The 19,236-nt window shown below is 41.7% G+C and overlaps 1 protein-coding gene across 1 annotated transcript in view; it reads left to right on the forward strand.

Annotated features, from left to right (window-relative positions):
• The first annotated feature begins 56 nt into the window (after window positions 1-56).
• Window positions 57-19,236, forward strand: part of TCEANC2 (transcription elongation factor A N-terminal and central domain containing 2) — a 37,168-nt gene continuing 17,988 nt past the window's right edge. Inside the window, exons 1-3 of the mRNA XM_030323993.2 lie at window positions 57-421; window positions 1,031-1,175; window positions 11,781-11,922. Of these exons, the coding sequence (XP_030179853.1) occupies window positions 1,074-1,175; window positions 11,781-11,922 (244 nt within the window). The 5' untranslated portion in view covers window positions 57-421; window positions 1,031-1,073. The remainder of the gene's footprint in view (window positions 422-1,030; window positions 1,176-11,780; window positions 11,923-19,236) is intronic.

Genomic DNA, 19,236 nt, shown 5'->3' on the forward strand with positions numbered 1-19,236 from the left:
CCCGAAACTGCCGCCTTCCGCCCCACCTCCAAATCTACGATCTTCTCTTAGGTTGGCAAGAAGAGATGGATCCAACCATCGCGAGTATTAGAACGAACCGGCATTCCCTGACTCCTTCCCTCCGCGGGGTACGCTGGGGGATGTAGTTCTCCGCTGGCTAGCAGTGCACGGTGGGGTCGGGAAAGTTGATCTCGGAGAACTACAATCGCCCTGGCGGGCCTCACCGGCTCCTTTGCAGTGCATTCTGGGGAATGTGGTTTGCTGTGGCTCGGAGACGCTTCGCTGGGTGGCGGAGCCAGTTCCGAGAAACCACGGTCTGAGAAGGAAGCGTCGGTTTAATTCTCACCCCCACGGCCCAGGCTTGGGTCCTCAGCGGGTGCGCTCTGGAAGGGTCCAGCTGCTGGCAGGACTGCTTTTCCTGGTGGGTTTCACGTCAGACCGTTGTTGGGTTCCCCTTGCTGGGCCCCTGAGTGCTGAGGGTAGAGGAAGATGGTGTTTCCCTTTGCCGGGGGATCCACAACACGACAGTCCTGGTTAGGGTCTTTTGACCACCGAGCAGTACCTGGAGATGGTTGCTTGTTGTGAGGACCCTGCTGAGATCTGGAGGTGGTTGTTAGTTGCTAGTTACTAGGGGGATCTTTGGAATTGTGGTTATGGTGAGATAGTTGTTAATAGAGCTTCACGGAACTCGGTGGAACTTTTAATCCTGCCTCAACCTCACCTAAGTTGGAAGAGGCTTTGGAAGTCACCAGATTCAACGCCTGGCCCAATATTGGAATCCCTTGCACAGCGTGCACTTCTGAAGCTAGGCACCTCCTAACTCAGGAATTAGACTGATCGTTATATACAATTTCAGTTCATAGCAAGATATTTCTTTTCCAAGACGAAATTTTCTTTCCTGTAAATTCCACCCCAGTCCTCCTAATTGAGGAAGGCTTCCAGAGTATATAAAAGGCCATTGTGTTACTTTAGGAGCACACATCACAGCAGTTTTGATGACGTTTTAGAATCTTCCCTCTTTCTTGAGCAGAACACGCTGCAAGCACGTGAAGGTAGTTGGGAGTCCACTAGCCATGGATAAATTCGTCATTCGAACGCCTAGAATCCAGAATAGCCCTCAGAAGAAAGATCCTGGTGCAAAGATTTATAAGCAGGCCACGATTGAATCTCTTAAGGTGAGAGGGGATATGGGACCAGAGAAAATGTGGAAAGGACTGTGATAGCAAGGTGGTGCAGGAGGTGTTCTGTGGAAGACCTGTGAATTCTTTCTTGCTGTTTTCTCCCCAAAAGGTTCCTGATCACTCCTAATTTATTTTCTTCATACCCTATACAGACTTCTATTTATCAAGGCCTGCATGCATTTCTGTTACTTTTCTGATTACTTTGGCTTTATGGTGTGTTTTGCTGTCTGGTAGGACAAGCCCCCTAGGTTATTATTATTATTATTTTTTTTTTGCAAGATTTTCTGGTTTATTAGGAATGTTAAAGTACCAAATATGATTCTATGTACTCTGTACAAACTCAATAAGGCTGGGTGATGATACTATACTCTCCTGTCTTACTGGCTGGAACTGTATCACATGGTCTTAACAGCTACAGCTGAGACTGGGAAACAGACTATTTTTTTTTTTAATTTTTTTTTTCAACGTTTATTTATTTTTGGGACAGAGAGAGACAGAGCATGAACGGGGGAGGGGCAGAGAGAGAGGGAGACACAGAATCGGAAACGGGCTCCAGGCTCCGGGCCATCAGCCCAGAGCCCGACGCGGGGCTCGAACTCACGGACCGCGAGATCGTGACCTGGCTGAAGTCGGACACTTAACCGACTGCGCCACCCAGGCGCCCCGGAAACAGACTATTTTGATAAGACTATTTGCAACTTTGACATGTCTGATTTCTGTTGGCAAAGAAGAGGCAAGGGAATAGATACAGGATAGACAACAATGCATCAATGGACATAGGTACCCAATTAATGATCAAGTAAGAATTGTTTCACTACAAACAAACAAACGGTTGTAATTAGTTCCCTTTGCCTTCTTGAACTTCTACACTTCTGGCCTTTTCTTTTTAGTTTCCTTAATGGGCTCCTCCTCTTCCACCAGACTCCTAATATTTGTGCTCCCCAGGGCTTGTCACACTTTATGTATTTGGCCAGGGTGACCTTATTTGTCTTACGGCTTACCACGGTGATGACTGCCAAATGTGTACCTCCAGCCTAGGTCTCTGAAGGTGAGAGTGGGATCTGGGGCTAGAGAAAATATGCACAGGGCTATGATAGCAAGGCAGCATTCTGAGTACTTAACTTCCGTACTTAGTTGGACTCCTCTTCTAGATGTGCTACGGATTTACCAGACCCTGATTAGAAAGCAGTGCAGGGGAGTATAAACAGAAGCCTTGGTTCTCGGCCCTGTTGTGCAGCTGGGTGATCCTTAGCAAATCATTTCTTACCTGGGATCTCAGTTTGTCCTCATCTGTAAAATGTGGGGGTCGAACCATATCAGTATTTCTTCAAAGGAACATTGTTGTCATTTGGGGCAAGGTTAATTCTTCATGATTTGGAACTGTCCTGTGAATTATAGGACATTTAACATCCTTGGCTTTCAGACACTAAATGCCAACAGCACCTCCCATTGTGATAAGCAAAAATGCCCTCATGTGTTTCCAGGCAGCCCTTGGTTTAGACCTACTGAATTCTAGATGATCTTTTTTTTTTTTAATTTTTTTTTTAACATTTTTATTTATTTTTGAGACAGAGAGAGAGCATGAACGGGGGAGGGGCAGAGAGAGAGGGAGACACAGAATCGGAAGCAGGCTCCAGGCTCTGAGCCATCAGCCCAGAGCTCGACGCGGGGCTCGAACTCACGGACCGCGAGATCGCGACCTGAGCTGAAGTCGGACGCTCAACCGACTGAGCCACCCAGGCGCCCCTTAGATGATCTTTAAAAGTCTCTCCTGGGGGGCGCCTGGGTGGCGCAGTCGGTTAAGCGTCCGACTTCAGCCAGGTCACGATCTCGCGGTCCGTGAGTTCGAGCCCCGCGTCAGGCTCTGGGCTGATGGCTCAGAGCCTGGAGCCTGTTTCCGATTCTGTGTCTCCCTCTCTCTCTGCCCCTCCCCCGTTCATGCTCTTTCTCTCTCTGTCCCAAAAATAAATAAACATTGAAAAAAAATAATTAAAAAAAAAAAAAGTCTCTCCTGGTCTTGGATTTCTGTGCATAATCAGATTTTTCAACTGTCTGTGTTTTATCAGAGTGTTCATGGATACTTGTATACAATAGTGATTCTCAATGACGTGGTGGGCAGGATTGTGGTATCAGACTGGAAGAAAAAGAGGAGGGTAGTAATCGAACTATTCATACACTCACATACAAACACCCAGATTCTAATATACCTCCACCTGCCCCTTCTCCTCTCTGTGTCCCCACTTGGGCCTCAGTTGAGAGTCCCTGTGTGTGAAGATGAGAATATGTCATGTGACGATGGAATCAGAATAAATAATAAGTGTGTATGGGGAATAACTTTCCCCTTAAATGCAGTAGCTTTTCTCTCAAACCTGTTCTTTATTCTCTTGTTTTTACTTTTAAATCCATATGCCAAGAAACTGGGACTAGAAACGTGGAAGCCATCCTTAACTCTTTCCTCTCTTGTATCTAATTTCCAATTCTGCCTCCTAAAAGTCCTTCTTGTCTCTACATCTCCAACTTTAAATTTAAAAATCCCTCATCTAGAGCAGTGCCATGGTCTGTTAACTTGTCTCCCTGCCTTTGGCATTCTCTTTCATTCTCCCCTTCACACTGAAGCCAGAGAAATCAGTCTTAAAAAAAAAGAAAATCTGTCGGGTGACTTCCCTGCCTAACCCTTCAGCTGTTTCTCATTACCTGTCAATGAAGACATTTCTTTACTTGGCACCCAAGGCCCTCTGTGACCTGGCATCTGCCTGCTTCATCCCCTGCTGCTCTCCTTGTTTACATTCTATCCGGTGCCAACCACTCAATTTTCCAAAGATGGTGTGCTGTTTCTTACCTCTGTACCTTTGCATATGCTGTCCTGTTTGGCTGGAACGGCCTTACGTTCTTGTCCTGGAGGCAATATAGTATGGTAATTAAGAACACAGACTCTGGGGGCACCTGGGTGGCTCAGTTGGTTAAGCAGTTGAGCTTCTGACTCTTGATTTTGGCTCAGTCGTGATCTCTAGGTTTGTGGGATCGAGCCCTGCATCAGGCTCTGCACTGATGTCATGGAACCTGCTTGGGATTCTGTCTCCCTCTCTCTCTCACCCTGCCCCACTCATGCACACACTCTCTCTCACAAAATAAACATTTAGAAAAAAAAAAAAAAAAGAACAAAGTTTAAATCCCAGCCATGCCACTTACTGTTTGCATGACCTTGGGCGAGTCATTTAATCTCTGTGTCTTTCTTCATAAAGTGGGATTAATGAACTATCTATTTTATAAGGTAGTTTTGAAGTTTGAGTGAGCCAATATATGTAAAGTGCTTGGAACCGAGACTGGCACATAATAAGTACTTGTGCAAGTGTTTGCTGTTATCATCAATTTATGACCTCCAGTTTATTCACTATGACCTAGTTCAAGAGTCTCCTCTACTATGAGGCCTTTCCTGACCACCCCTCTGTCTCCCAGACAGAAAGCCAATCTAATCACTCCGTTCTATAAGCCATCCCTGTATCTTAAACATGACCCTGTCACTGCACTCCTTTGTGCTATATTGTATCTTTTTTAATGCTATATCCTACTATACTCTGAGCTTCTTGAAAGACTGTCTGACTGATTTTTGCGTCCCTGGTACCTGGCACAGGGCTTGGTACATAGAAGATCACTGTGTATTTTTCTGAATGATCAAATGAACTAAAACACTAAAAGCCTTGGCATTGTGTATGAGACCCTGTTCTGCCCCAGTGAGCCTTCTCATCTCATCCCTTATGGCTCCCCATTCCCAGGAATGCATTCCAGCCACACCCCGTTCTTTGCTGTTCTCTGTATAAACTAGTTTCTTTCATGTCTCCAGTGATTTGACTTGATGCTGGTCCCTTTTCCTGGCAAACTTTTTTCTTTCTTTCTTTCTTTTTTTCTTTCTTTCTTTCTTTCTTTCTTTTTTTTTTTATGGAGACAATGCTTCTCATGGGTGAACCCACTCAAGTGCGACTTTCCTTGTGATTCCTAGATTATAAGTTTCATGAGTACAGGGACCTTGGGTATTTTATTTACCTCCTGTCACAGTGCTTGGCATATATTAAATGGTTAAATAAGTGAGTGTTGAAGTGCTTTCTGAGTCCTTTGGAGGGAATTAGTCCTTCCCTCTTCAATACTGTCTCAGCACTTCAAATATCCTCATAACACGTACCTTACTGTATTGTGATGATCAGATTACCTGTACTTTTCCCCAGTCTACTATGAATTCCTGAGCACTGAGACCACAGTGTCTTATTATGTTCTGATTCTGCTCCAAGACCTAACACAGTGCCTGCATGTAAAAATTTATTGACTAAATAATAATCATTCTTATTTGGGGATGCCCTTGCAGGGTCTGTATAGTAAACTATTTAACAAATATTATTACAAAACAACTTCATGCCCAGCACTATGCTACATACTCCAGGGAACATAAAAGAAATTAAAAAATTTTTTCTAAATGTTTATTTATTTATCTATTTATTTAATTTTTTTTAATGTTTATTTATTTTTGAGACAGAGAGAGACAGAGCATGAACGGGGGAGGGTCAGAGAGAGGGAGACACAGAATCTGAAACAGGCTCCAGGCTCTGAGCTGTCAGCACAGAGCCCGATGCGGGGCTCGAACTCACGGACCGTGAGATCATGACCTGAGCCGAAGTCAGACGCTTAACCGACTGAGCCACCCAGGTGCCCCAATGTTTATTTATTTTTAAGAGAGAGAGAGAGAGAGAGAGAGAGAGAGAGAGAGACAGAGCACAAGCAGGGGGGAGGGGAAGAGAGAGAGAGAGGGAGACACAGGATCTGGAGCAGGCTCCCAGCTGTCATCACAGAGCCTGATGCAGGGCTCGAACTCAAATCGTGAGATCATGACCTGAGCTGAAGTGGGATGCTTAACCGACTGAGCCACCCAGGTGCCCCCATAAAAGAAATTTAAGATGAAAGTATGAACCCTCATGGGACTTCCTATTGGAGGATCATATTATAAGAAATTAATAAGTAATGATAGAAAATCATATGTGATCCATTACAAAACTGTTGTTTAGACAGTAAAGGTTAAGAGATAAGAGGAGAGAGTTCAGTGTCTGTTTAGTGCTCAGAGCACCTTAAAGATTTGAAAAGATTTGGCGAGGTAGAGGGAAGTAGTGACGTATAACCACTTAATAGTAAGTAGTTCTTGCTGCTCTCTTCCCTTTGTCCACGCACACATGCTTGCTTTATGTATACACAATGACAAATTAAAAATAAGTTGAGTTAAATTTGCATTTTAAAGAGATCTACTCTGCCAAGTAACTTATTCCCACATACCAGTGTCACATTTAACTGCCAAGAATCTGCTGAATGTTCAAGCCTCAGTTTCCTCATCAGTAACATTAGAAATAACTATAACCTGCAGGGTTGTTGTGAGAACTAAATAGATAAATACATATTGAAAGGGCTAAGCATTGTGCATGTCATATAGTAAAACTGATCAGTAATGTTCTCTTTTCATGTGTGGAAAAGGAGGGGCTTGTGTGGTAACATTAGAGCTGGGAACAGTGATGATGATAGCGATGGTCATGATTACAGCTAACATTGAGCCTGTTTCTCTGGGCCAGGAATTGTGCAAAGTGCTTTACATATATTAACTCTTTAACCTCTGATAACAGCTCTATGAAATGGATGCTTTTATCATTTATATTTTACAGATGAATCTAAGTCACAGAGAGATTAAGTAGCTTGCTCAAGGTCATGCAGCTTTAAGTGGCAGAGCTGGGATTTGACCTAGACAGTCTAGTTCCACTGTCTGCCCCCTACAGGGTGAACTAAGAAAGTGGAGGTTTCTGAATGTCAAGCAGAAGAGGTATAAAAATCTTGGATATTGGGACCATTGTACTTCTGTTATCGGTATATTACAAGTAATTTTGCCGTAGCCTTATCACATTCAGTAGAAGTGATACCCAATAGAGCGTGTGTAATATACATTTGAATGGTAGAGGTTAATTTAGTTAATCTCTTCTTACTTCCTGAAGGGAAAGTGATTTCCTCTATTGGTTGCAATAGGAGATTTTTTTTAATTATTATTAAAAGATTCAAGAATATGTGAATTCTTTTAGGTTCAGCACTTTAGAATGTTCTGTAAACCTTTCCTCCTTCTGTAGGATGGAGCAGCCAATAGATTGTCCCCTGCCCCCTCTGGTGGGATGGTTTCCATGTTATTGCTTATGAGTGAATCATTTTCCCTAATTGGTTTTGTCAAACCCGATGTTTCAGCCATCCACAACTATAAGACCAGATGGTATAGGAGAGAGCACGTCGTTCTGGTGATAACCTTTCCACTGCTCATTGTAGCTTCCCCTTTGATACCTTGTGTCCACTTCCCTTGTTCCTCTAAATAATTCAGATAATAACTTGAAATATCTCTTTTGAGACCCATATTTGGACAGAAATAAGGAACATTCTTGGATATATGTGGAATTCTGTTCTGGAATTGACTGCAGATTTTTCTATTTCTGAGCTAAAATTTCGGATCTGAAAACTATACTGGATTTAGTCCTCGAGGGTAGAGATGACTTGTTCAATAATACCTAGTGTGGCAGGGAATAGAGAGACAAATAAATTGTCCCAACCCTCAAATTGCTTAGTCAGTGGTGAAGACAGCCTTATAAATAAGTATGTGCATAAAATGCAGATACAGTGGTAGGAATGTGTCCAGATTACAAAGGACTTAAAAGGGAGTGTGGTCAAATTTGGTAGGAGAGAGTCAGGAAAGGCCTCATAGAAGACGGGATGCTCGAAAGGAGTCTTAAAATATAAGTAGGTGTTTATCATATGGTTGAGGCAAAAAAAAGAGCATCCCAGGCAGAGGGTGTGAAACACTGCAATTCATTTAGGCAGCTTCAGATAGTTTGCTATGTAGCTGGAGCAAATTATGAAGCTGCAAAGGATGTCAGGAGCCAAGTCATGTAAGGCCTTTTATTCCATGCTAGAGTTTGGGCTTCTGTAGTTCCATATACTAGAATGATCTCATGTGGAATCCCTAACCTCATTCTAACCATGTAGAAATGCTAGATAAAAAGTCTCTAATACAGAGCTGAGCTTGAAAGCAAGAACGAGAAATCTTCAGATGCCAGAAAGAGAGAGGAAATTCAAACCCTAAGCTTTAAGTGGGGGCTGAAGCTGAACAGTTTTATGAAACTAGATACAATGTTTGGGGTGTGAAGTTTTAGGGCCAGTGTGGGGCCTAAGGCCTCAGGCTAATAATTCCTACTTCAAGCTGGGAGCCAAAACAGGTCTACCATGTTTGTGAAAAATGAACTAGAAAAATTCCATCCACTATTCCAAGGCAATAGCATGAAAATGATGATCTTCTCAGGGGTTTTGGATGGAAAAAGAATTGACTATAATAAATTAGAACCCCATACTTACTACTATGCGTGGTTTTAAGTTTACACTCTTAGCAAAGCAGGAAAAAAGTGAACATAACTGGCATAGATCAGAGAAATCCAGAGGCTTTGGCCAAGGCAAATGTGAGATTTCCTGTTAAAACACCTCACACCCTAGGACACCAGATCCCCATGGAAATAGTCTCCATTGAAGATGAACTCATGGTCAAAATTACCCAGAGGGAGAATGAGCAGATAGAGATAAATAATAGCATTTCTACCCCAAGAAGTGGCAATAAGAGAACAACCTGAAAGAGATCTTAAATATGTGAATTTTATAAAGAAAAGATGAGATACTGTAAGAAAAAAACAAAAGACTATGAAAAGAAATTGGGCACATTTTGAGGAAAATATTAAGTTGTCCTATGAAAAAATTATTCCTTGATGGAGACATGGAACAGGTTAAAAGTAGACAAGCCATAGCTACAGAGAGAAATAGTGTATTGGAAGCTTGAGGCGAGGAAATCACTTAGAATTCATTCCAGAGAAATAGAGAAAAATATGAAAGAACAGTTAAGGTACACGAAAGGATAGACAAGTCATTTATATTTCTAGTAGGGATTTCTGAAGCTGAAGCTTGTGAGGAGGATACTGATACAGATTTCATAGAGCATATGTCTTAAAAAGTATAATAACGAACACTATAATGATAGAAATAGAATGTATAATTTGCCAACCGTAAAGAAAAGATCAAAGAAAACTCAAGCTGTTACAATCAAAGATAAGAAAGGAAAAGTAAAAGAAGCAAAGAGGAAGTATATCCAGTTATATCAGTAATCATAATAAATGCGAGTGGCTTAACCATGCCTGTTAAAAGATAGAGATTCTCAGATTGGATGGGGAATGGGGGCAAAATAAAGCAACCATAGGCTATTTAAAGCATAATGACCCAGAAAAGTTAAAAGGCAAGGGATGGTAGACGATATTGAATATGTCACAGGCAGGAGTTCATCCTAGCAGTGTTTACAACAGGAAAAATGTTGGGTGGGGTGACCCTAAATATCCATTAGGGGAATAGATTTTAAAATTCTAAGACATTTGTGTGTAAAAATAATGGAATACTATCCATTACTATTAAGTGGATCAACTGGGTTTATGTATATGAGTATGAGTGAATGGAGAAAATATATTGAGTGAAAAAAAGCCTTTTGCAGAATGATATGATATTTATACTTTACATCTTCTTCCTATTGAAAATATCCCCTTAACTGGCTTCATTTATTTATTTTGCATACCATGTACCACTGACAGTATTGTTTTGTATTGTAGCAGATCATAACAAAGAACTTGTCTCCCTTCTGGCTAAAGCACCCCAAGGCTGAGAACAAAGCAAAGTGTTCCCAGATGAGATTCTAGACTATGCAGAAATTGTGAAGGCGGTACATGAAGACCAGTTTCGGAATCCCGAACCCATCACCTACTCTAGGCCATAAAGAAGGTTGAAATTAAAAGAAGAGAGGAGAGAGTTCCCTTGGATATAGTGGGAGGGCTGTGGTATTTTCACTTGGAGAACTTGACCTCTGTACCTGGATCTGGTGGACACAGAGACCAGATCTGTGCCTGGGAAAGACTAAAAACAGAGAGTGGCTGAATGGGAAGGCTCTTAACCCTTAGAATTCTTCAGGGCAAAGACGAGGATATAGCAGAAAAAATGCGAGCTGGCCTGGAGTTGATTTAAAGGGGTTAAGTTCACAAGGATCATTGGAAGGTCAGTGGGACCCCCACAGAGAGCGTGTGTAAAGTGGTTTGCCGAAAACTGGGGGCTTGCGGGGAGTTGGAAGTGGCTGGCTAGAAGGGCATTGCCAACACTACAGGGATGGCAAGTGAGGTCTCCACAATGGGGGCTCTCTGAGGAACCACAGAAACACCTCAAAAGAAAAAAGAGTCTGCTTTCCGAATCTGCCAAGTCTAGAGAGCACACTAAAACCGGACTAGTGTAGTATCACAAAAGAGGAGAAGGCTTTTCCTGTCCCTTACCTCTCCTCCTTTTCCCAGCTTCAAACCTGGAAGGGTCAGAGGCCAAAGCAAACAAGCAGATGGGGGAAGGGGAAGCAAAATGGGGAGAGGAGTCAGACCTCTCCCACCATGGGCTGCTAGGTTGGAAGCAGACCCCAGCCAGGGAAGGAAATTGAGATTTTGTTGTTGTTGCTTTTTATTGAACTATAACCTGTATATAGAAAAGTGAACAAATCATGAATGTGCATCTTGACAGATTTTCACAAAGTGAACATACCTGTGTCACCAGTATCCAGATCAAGAAACAGAACATTACCAGAATCCCAGAAGCCCTCTGTGCCCCCTTCCTTTCCCTAATTGGGCCTACCTCCCCGGGGAAATAACCATCCAAGACAGTATTTTTTTGTAATTATGAAAGCAACTTTATTATTTTGTCTTTCAGTTTAATTTTTTTAATTCTTAGCTGAAATAACTTCAGAACTATGAAAAAGTTGCAACAGAGTACAAGGAACTTCCTCATCCCCTTCACCCAGATTCCTTAAGTGTTCATATTTTACACCAAATGGAGAGATGCATATCAACTTGAAGGTGGTGATTTCTCTTAGAAACAGGAGCGAGATGAGTTTAGTGAAGGGTGTAAGGAGACAAACTTTAGAATGTTTTGTTATTTTATGGGAAATGGCAAAATGTTAACTTTTTTTCAGTTATAAATAGTTACTCTGTACCTTATTATGTGTTTCAGAGTTTTAAAAACTTTTCAAACAAGAGAGTTTGACTTTTATCATCTAGGAAGTGGGGAGCTGTTGAAGTATGCTTTTTATTGTTAAAATAAATATGCCTTTATGGCTTCTTTGCTTTCTATCCTTGCTTGTGAATGAAGACACTTAAGTGAGCTATAAGGTTGATTCACCTTAGTATCAGTTTTCTTTTCTTCTCATCCTTATTGCCTCTCTCTGCTAAGTGCCCAGCAGTGTCTGACATGGTTAGATTAAAACTTGCACTTTTCCTAATAGATGTAACTCTCTTCCTGATTTGCAGTAAGCGGGACCTGCTTTTAAGCAATTACCCATCATTTGGGGCCATCACGTACTGTGCTTTGGTTCAGGTCATAATCAATAATTCATATGTCAATAGGAGCCCCATTAACTCAGGTGAAGGCAGATGTTTTTCTAATGAAAATGTTCCATTTCCAAATGACTGTTCTTTTTCCCAGAGAGTTGTGGTTATAGAAGACATAAAAAGGTGGAAAACTACGTTGGAGCTTCCTGGTCAGACCAGAGAGAATCTAGTTGAAGCTTTACGAGAATTAAAGAAGAAAATACCCTCCAGGGAAGTGTTAAAATCAACAAGGATAGGTATGTTCTTCTGAATTTTATGAAAAGTGCTTATATTTTGTCTCTTCTTCCTCTCTTCCCTGCCTCAAACATTAAGTTATCTATCATATCAGTGCCTCTCAGACTGTCCGTGGTGAAGGACCATTGTTTAAAAAATTCTCCATTGGTTGCAGACCAATACTTCTATAACACATAATAAAAATTTCCAGAAAAATAAAATTAAAATATACAAAATACAAGCCCCACTTCTTCTTCTTCTTCTTCTTCTTCTTTTTTTTTTTTTTTTTTTTTTTTTTTTAGATTCAACGGATACAGAATTACTCTGTCAAATTGCTATTAAAGTTTCTTAATACATACTTCAGTTTCTGTACTTAACCTCATAGACTGGTAACCAGCAGTGATCTAGGGATAACATTTTGAGCGCGTTTGATGCAAGCTGTGTAGAAATGAATGAGACATGGTTTGTCACCTCAAGGAACTTGAGGTTTGGTAGGAGAAACAAGCGTGTAGGCAATGAGGAGCAGAAAATATTATAGGTTATAAATAAAAACATATAAAGAGTATCCTGGATATCATTTACTCTGTACAAGGTCCCTGCTGGCACAAAGGACAGAGCAGTCACCTACATCTGGGGAATTCAGAAAAGATTTCATAGAAGAGATGATATTTCCGCTAAATCTTGACAGTTAAATCTTAGCTTTTCTGTCTTGAGCAGAAATAACTTGCAGAGTGTGGTTTGTAAAAACAAAATGATGGCAACATTTGCTGCGACATCCTTTATTACAGCATTGAGATGTTTAAAAGGTAAGTCAGGGACTATGTTGAATTGCCATTTTAGTACAGTACACAACTGTGAATAATATGTAAGGGAGGGCCAACATGTGTTCCTCAAGCTGCTCCCAGCTCCCTAGGGAGTCCAGGGTAGTCATTCACAGCTGCTGTTCTTGCCCTCGCCAGTGCAACCAATGCCTTCTCTGCCTCCCCTTGACCTCTTGTTCATGGGAAGCAAAAGAGAGAGCAGCTTCAGACTGGTGCTAACAGCTGGCAAGAGCTGTGTGGAATCCCCCAGAGGGCCCCCCAAGAGTCTCGAGAGTTGCACCCCTGTAATATAAACCAGAATCTGAGAAAATTAGATGCTTAAAGAACATAAAACCCCATCATTACAGCCAAGGAGATTCTCCCATCTGCTGCTGGATTTTCTCTTTATAAGTCGTGGTCACTAGAGGGCAATAAGACCATTCATATGAGCCGATAAGGTATTTCCACCAGTAGAGGGTACTAGTGATTAATATTTTGTGACATGTATATATGTACATATGTGTATGTGTATGTTCATATTTAGGCACACACCACAAATGCCATTTCTGCTCAGATCATAAATATCAACGGAATAGGCTGGAATTGTCCCCCACACACAGAACAGATGATCATTTAAAAATATATATTTCTGTTTATGGGGTGCCTGGCTGGATCAGTCAGTAGAGCAGGTGACTCTTGATCTTAGGGTTGTGAGTTCAAGCCCCACATTGGGCACAGAGATCAATTAAAAAAAAAATTATTTGTCCTTTGAGTACAATTGCGAGTGTGCTTTTAAGAATGGATGTGTCTGATGTTCATAGATTTCAATTCAAGGATCATAATGAAACCATAACAAGGAGGCTTAACTTAGGAGGAGCTGGAAATTATCCAACTTTTGATTCCTGACCTTACCCTAAGCCCTCTCTAAACCTGAGGTTGTATGGAATATAGGGGTTTCTTGGTTCCTTTGTAGTTACTTCAGTTGCTAGGCTGAAGATTCATTTGGATCATTGCCTGAAAATGTCTCCATTCTTCTACCTTTAGCCTCCTGCCTGTCCATATCCTGTGTACTAAAAGGGACAAATATTTACTGACTACTTTGTGCTAGGAACTGCGCTGGCGTAATAATAAAGGAGACAGATATTGTCCTCTCCTTTTTGGATCCTGCAGTCTAATGGAAGGACAGACAGTTTAATAAGAGTTTATCATACAGTGTGATGAGTGCTCTGATGATGGGTAGAAGCTAGCCAAAGGAGTATATGCATTGGGAGTAGAGAAGAAGGTGTTGAAGAATGTGTTAGATAGTGGGTAACATGTGCGCTTTACAGAGGACTGGAGGGGGGAGAGAACATGATGCATTCCAGAAACTAAAAGTTTGGTGTGTGTGAAATGTAATAAACAGGAAAGTGTGGCAAGAAATGAAACTGGAGAGGCAGTCTGGACCAGATGGAAGAGGCTCTTTGTAAGCCTGTTCGGTCTTAGTGTGTGTATTAGTTGTCTATCCCTGTGTAAAAATCACCCCCAAATTTAGCAGCTTAAGCTTTTGTTATCTCACATAGTTTTTCTGAGGGTCAGGAATCTGGAAGCTGCTTATTTGGGTGGTTCTGGCTCATGGTCCCTTAAGAGGTTGCAGTCAAGCTGTTGGCTGGGGCTGCAGTCATCTGAAAGTTTCACCAGGGCTTGAGGATCTCACGATGGCTCATTCACTGAACTGTTGGCAGGAGGCCTCAGTTCCTCATCACATGGGCCTCTTCTTATGCCTGCTTATGACACGGCAGCTGACTTACCCAGAACAAGAGACCCAAGAGAGAACAACCAAGATGGATGCCACACTGTGTTTCATTACCTAATCTTGGAAGTGACAAGGTATCGCTTCTGTCACCGAGACCAACCCAGGTAAAATTTGGGAGGCAACTGCATACAGGTTATGAACACCAAGAGGTAAGGATCTTTGTAGGCTATTAGTAGATTGGCTACCACAATATGTATTTCTTTTTTTTTTTTTTAATGTTTGTTTATTTTTGAGAGAGAGAAAGTGCAAGCAGGGGAGGGGCAGAGAGAAATGGGGACAGAGTATCTAAAGTGGGCTCTGTTAACAACAGAGAGCCCAGTGTGGGGCTCAGACTCATGAACCATGAGATGACCTGAGCTGAAGTTGGATGCTCAACCAACTGAGCCACCCAGACGCCCCCAAAGTGCTTCTCTTTCATTATTCCTTCATTTTTGGATTCTACAATTAGAAGTATGTTTAGACCTTTTATTTTCCATACCCCTTAGCTTGTCTGTCATAACCCTATCTCCTTATCCCATAGAATTCCAGTAAATTTCTTCAGATATATATCTTCCAAGTCATTAATTCTCTCTTCAGCTCACTCCAATCAGCTGTTGAACCCATTCACTGAGTTTTTTGTTTCAAAAACTGTTTTACATTTTTATAAAATTTCCCCCCAATCTGTCTCTTTTAAATATTGTTTGTATATCCTTGTGATAGTGCCTTTGATTTCTTTAAATATTAATGTATGGTTCTTCTGTATACTTCATCTGACTATTCTAATATTTATAGTCCTTGGGGGTTTAAATCTTTGTTTCTTCTAAGTCTTATGGTGCTTGCCTTTCCATGTGCTCGTTGATGTTTAATTGTGAGCTCATTCTTTTCTTTTAATCCATGGAAATTCTGTGGGGTTAAGTTGGAGCTTATCTCTAGAGGGGATTTACTTTTTTTTTTTTCTTTCTGCCAGTAGTCAAGGACCACTTCTTACCTGGAATACTTTAGCACACCTTGCAAAGATCCCAGCCCAGTATCAGAGTCCAACTAACCGGTTAACTCTCCCACTTCACCATGGGCCCAAAGCTAAGTATTTTAGTAACATCGCTGTTGACATCACCCCTTAAGATAACCCTACCTCTTGTTTCCGATTCTGTGTCTCCCTCTCTCTCTGCCCCTCCCCCGTTCATGCTCTGTCTCTCTCTGTCCCAAAAATAAATAAACGTTGAAAAAAAAAAATTAAAAAAAAAAAAAAAAAGGGGGCGCCTGGGTGGCACAGTCGGTTAAGCGTCCGACTTCAGCCAGGTCACGATCTCGCGGTCCGTGAGTTCGAGCCCCGCGTCAGGCTCTGGGCTGATGGCTCAGAGCCTGGAGCCTGTTTCCGATTCTGTGTCTCCCTCTCTCTCTGCCCCTCCCCCGTTCATGCTCTGTCTCTCTCTGTCCCAAAAATAAATAAACGTTGAAAAAAAAAATTTTTAAAAAAAAAGATAACCCTACTTCTTTAGCCTCTGTCTACTTTTTTTGAAGGAATGAAGTGACTTTTGTCCAGAATTTATCTAGTATATTGCAGTGCAAGGGTAGCTTTAGTCCATCGTAAAGCCTGAGTTCTTAAGGATAAAAAGTGGTTGCATCGAAGTGTTTTGAATGGAGGAGTGACATATTCAGATTTGCGTTTTAGGGAAATCTGTCTACCAGAAGAGTGTTGGAGAAAAGCAAACCTAGAGGCAGGGAGGCCAGTTAAGATGCAATTGAAATGTCTGGGTGAGAAATGAGAGTGACCTGGATCGGATAGTCATTGTGGGTATGGAGAAGTGTGGTTGGAATCAAGAGATTAAAATCCGAAGGATGTAGATATTGATTGGATGTTGGGAATGAAGATAAAGGAACGAAGGTTGAGGCCCAGACTTCTCATATGGGCAAATTGGTGGATGGCAGTACCACTTATTACCATAGAGATGGGGGAAATAACAAGTTCCATTTTAGACTTACTGTATTTGATATACTGTGGGGCATCCAAGAGGAAATGTCCAACAAGATGTTGGATGTACAAGGCTGAAGCTAAGGAGAGACTATAAATATACACTTGAGAGTCATCATCAGCATATAACTAGAAACTGAGGCAACAGAACTAAGAAGCTTGCCCGGGGAGAGTATATAAGAAAAGCTAAGAGCCAAGTCCAAAATCCTGAGGCACACCAGTATTTAAGAGACTTGTAGAAGGAAACTGAGAAGGTGTGACCAGGAAAACAGGAGGGAATGCTGTCATGCAGTGGGAAGGAGTGGGCATTTGCTGGGGGGGGGGGGGGGGGGAGTGTCAGTATGTCCATTGTTGTCAAAGGGCCAAATAAGCTAAATCTAAAAATTGCATGTTAGATTTTGCAAAGTAAGGTCATTAACAGTTTTGATGAAGACAGCTTCAAAGGCAAGGTTAGGAGCAGAAACGGGAAGAGTAAGGAAGAAGTAAGGAAATGAAACCGGCCCTTATAAAAAATTTTGTATTGAAAGAAAAGAGAGGCAGCAGTATCAGAAAAGAAATGTGGGATGGAAGAAAGTTCTGACTTTTGGAACAGGAGAGAAGCCAGCCTGCGGAGTGACAGGTTCATAGAGGGAACCTGGTCTGGGCAAACGGACTGGACTTAGCAGGGACTGACTGTGGAAGTGACAGGGAATGAGGATGCCAACATGCCTTTCGCATTGTTGCCCTCTCCTCCAGCTCATCCTGTCTGCCCTCAGACACACTCAGATCTCCCCCTTTAACTGTCTGCTGCATCTTCCAGGCACCTGTTTCTCTTTTATAGCCAAATTCCTTTAAAAATGATTGATACGCATTCACAACTCCCATTCCCGCCCCTCCCATTCCTTCATTAAACCCTTTCCATCCTGGCTTCTCCTACACCACTGTTCTTTCTTCACAGGACACGAGTGATTTCTTTCTACCCAGATCCAGTACTCTTGTCTCATTTCTCATCTTCCCAGAACTGTAAACTTGAGACCATTGATTACTCTCTTTTCTGTTGACATAAATGGCACTGAACCTGTTGCCCATTCTGTGTCTGTTATTTTATATGTTTATTTCTTTCATATGCCTTATCTGACTTTATAATTAACTCATTTTTTGGCTTCTTTGTCTTTTATTTGCTAAATCGCAGCTCTGTGCCTGCAGGACCATGCTATTTTATTCACCAGTACTTTTCAAGCATTAGTGTGGCATATAGCAGCAGCTCAGGATATGTTCATCAAATCAGTGAAAACGACAGGGTCAAGGATTCCCTCCATGGCTCTTTCTAGCTTTGTATATCCTGTTTCTTGCCCTTGTCTCTTTCTTCAGTCCTTGTCCCTTTCCCCAAACAGAAGGGACTTTAGAGTACCTACCCAAAGAGCTTGTCCACTTCAGCTTAACTGAGGCCTTATTTCAGGTAATTCTTGGGCATATATATCTCCTAGCCTGATTCATTTTTGAATCTTAGACTTTTAGAAATATTCCAGTTTATATTCCTGCCATTTTCTTAAAATCTTACTAATTTAATGGGTAAAAATAGCATCTTGTTTTTCATTTGCTGCATAGAATGAATTGTTTTCTGTGTTTATAGGCACTCTCTTCTTTGTGAATTGTATTCTTTGTTTACTGTTGAGATCTTTTAATTTTTGTTATCTATTTCTGAATTCTATAAATGTCAATGTTGTAACACTTTTAAATCCATTTAGCTACTTGAATTTGTAAAGAAGGAAACTAAGACCCAGGAAGATGAAGTGACTTATCCAGGGCCACTTAGCGAGGTTAGCACTAGCAATGTAATGAGAACCCAGGTCTCTTGGGGCAGCGTTCTTTCCTGGTTAGCAGACAGACTGTCATTGTGCCCTGGACCCCAGCCATATGTGCCTTTATTTTATTGGAGCATTTCTATGGGTTCTGCCATCTGCTCAAACTCACCTCTTTTAAGTCAGAATTTAGTGCCATTTCTTACCTACCCCAGTTGGGAGTTTTCTCCTTGTATTCCCATTTTAGTCAGCATCTCTTGGATTTTGCTCTGACGTAAACTCTCTTAGGTAGAAATGTCCAACAGGCAATCGGAGATGTGGGATTGAAGTGCAGATGAGAGATTTAAGACTCAAAATACATGTTTGGAAGTTCATCTGCCTGGAAACATTTGCTTAAAGTCACCTAAGTGGATGAATTCTCTGAGTAAAAGAACAGATTAAAGGGGTGAAGGATTGAACCTGAGCGAATGTCTGTGGAGGGGAAGCGGGAGGAGGAAGAGGAACCAGTGAAGAGGTAGAGGGAGTGTAATTAAGAAGGAGCAGGGAGAGAGCCAGGGCAGTACAGTGATGTGCAGGCCCAGGAGGAGAGTGTTTTAAGAGGCAGGAGAAATGTGTGCCCTCACTATTCTCAAGTGGTCTGGGAAGTTGAGGCCTGGCTGGACAAAAGCCTTTGGACCTAGCAATTAAGGGCTCTGTGACTGGATACCTTTATTGTAGAGGAAATGAGTGGGCAAGGAGTACTGGGTAAATGTCTCGTAAGGCCGTGGAGTGAACAAGCATGCTCCCCTTTTTTCATATTGTATACACGAATATTCTGGGGAAAGTTTTATGTCAGTCCTATTGATCTGATTTCAGAGACGTCTTACTTTCATTCACGACTGGTTAACAACAGCAAAAAACCCTGTACTTCCAAAGTACTTTCCCATCTATGATCTCATTTCATCCACTTAACAAGTGTGTGAGGGAAACGTTATGATTTTCTCCATTTTACAAATGGGAAACTGAAGCTTAGA

Source organism: Lynx canadensis, chromosome C1 (assembly GCF_007474595.2).
Source record: "Lynx canadensis isolate LIC74 chromosome C1, mLynCan4.pri.v2, whole genome shotgun sequence".
In the NCBI taxonomy this organism is placed as follows: Eukaryota; Metazoa; Chordata; class Mammalia; order Carnivora; family Felidae; genus Lynx; species Lynx canadensis.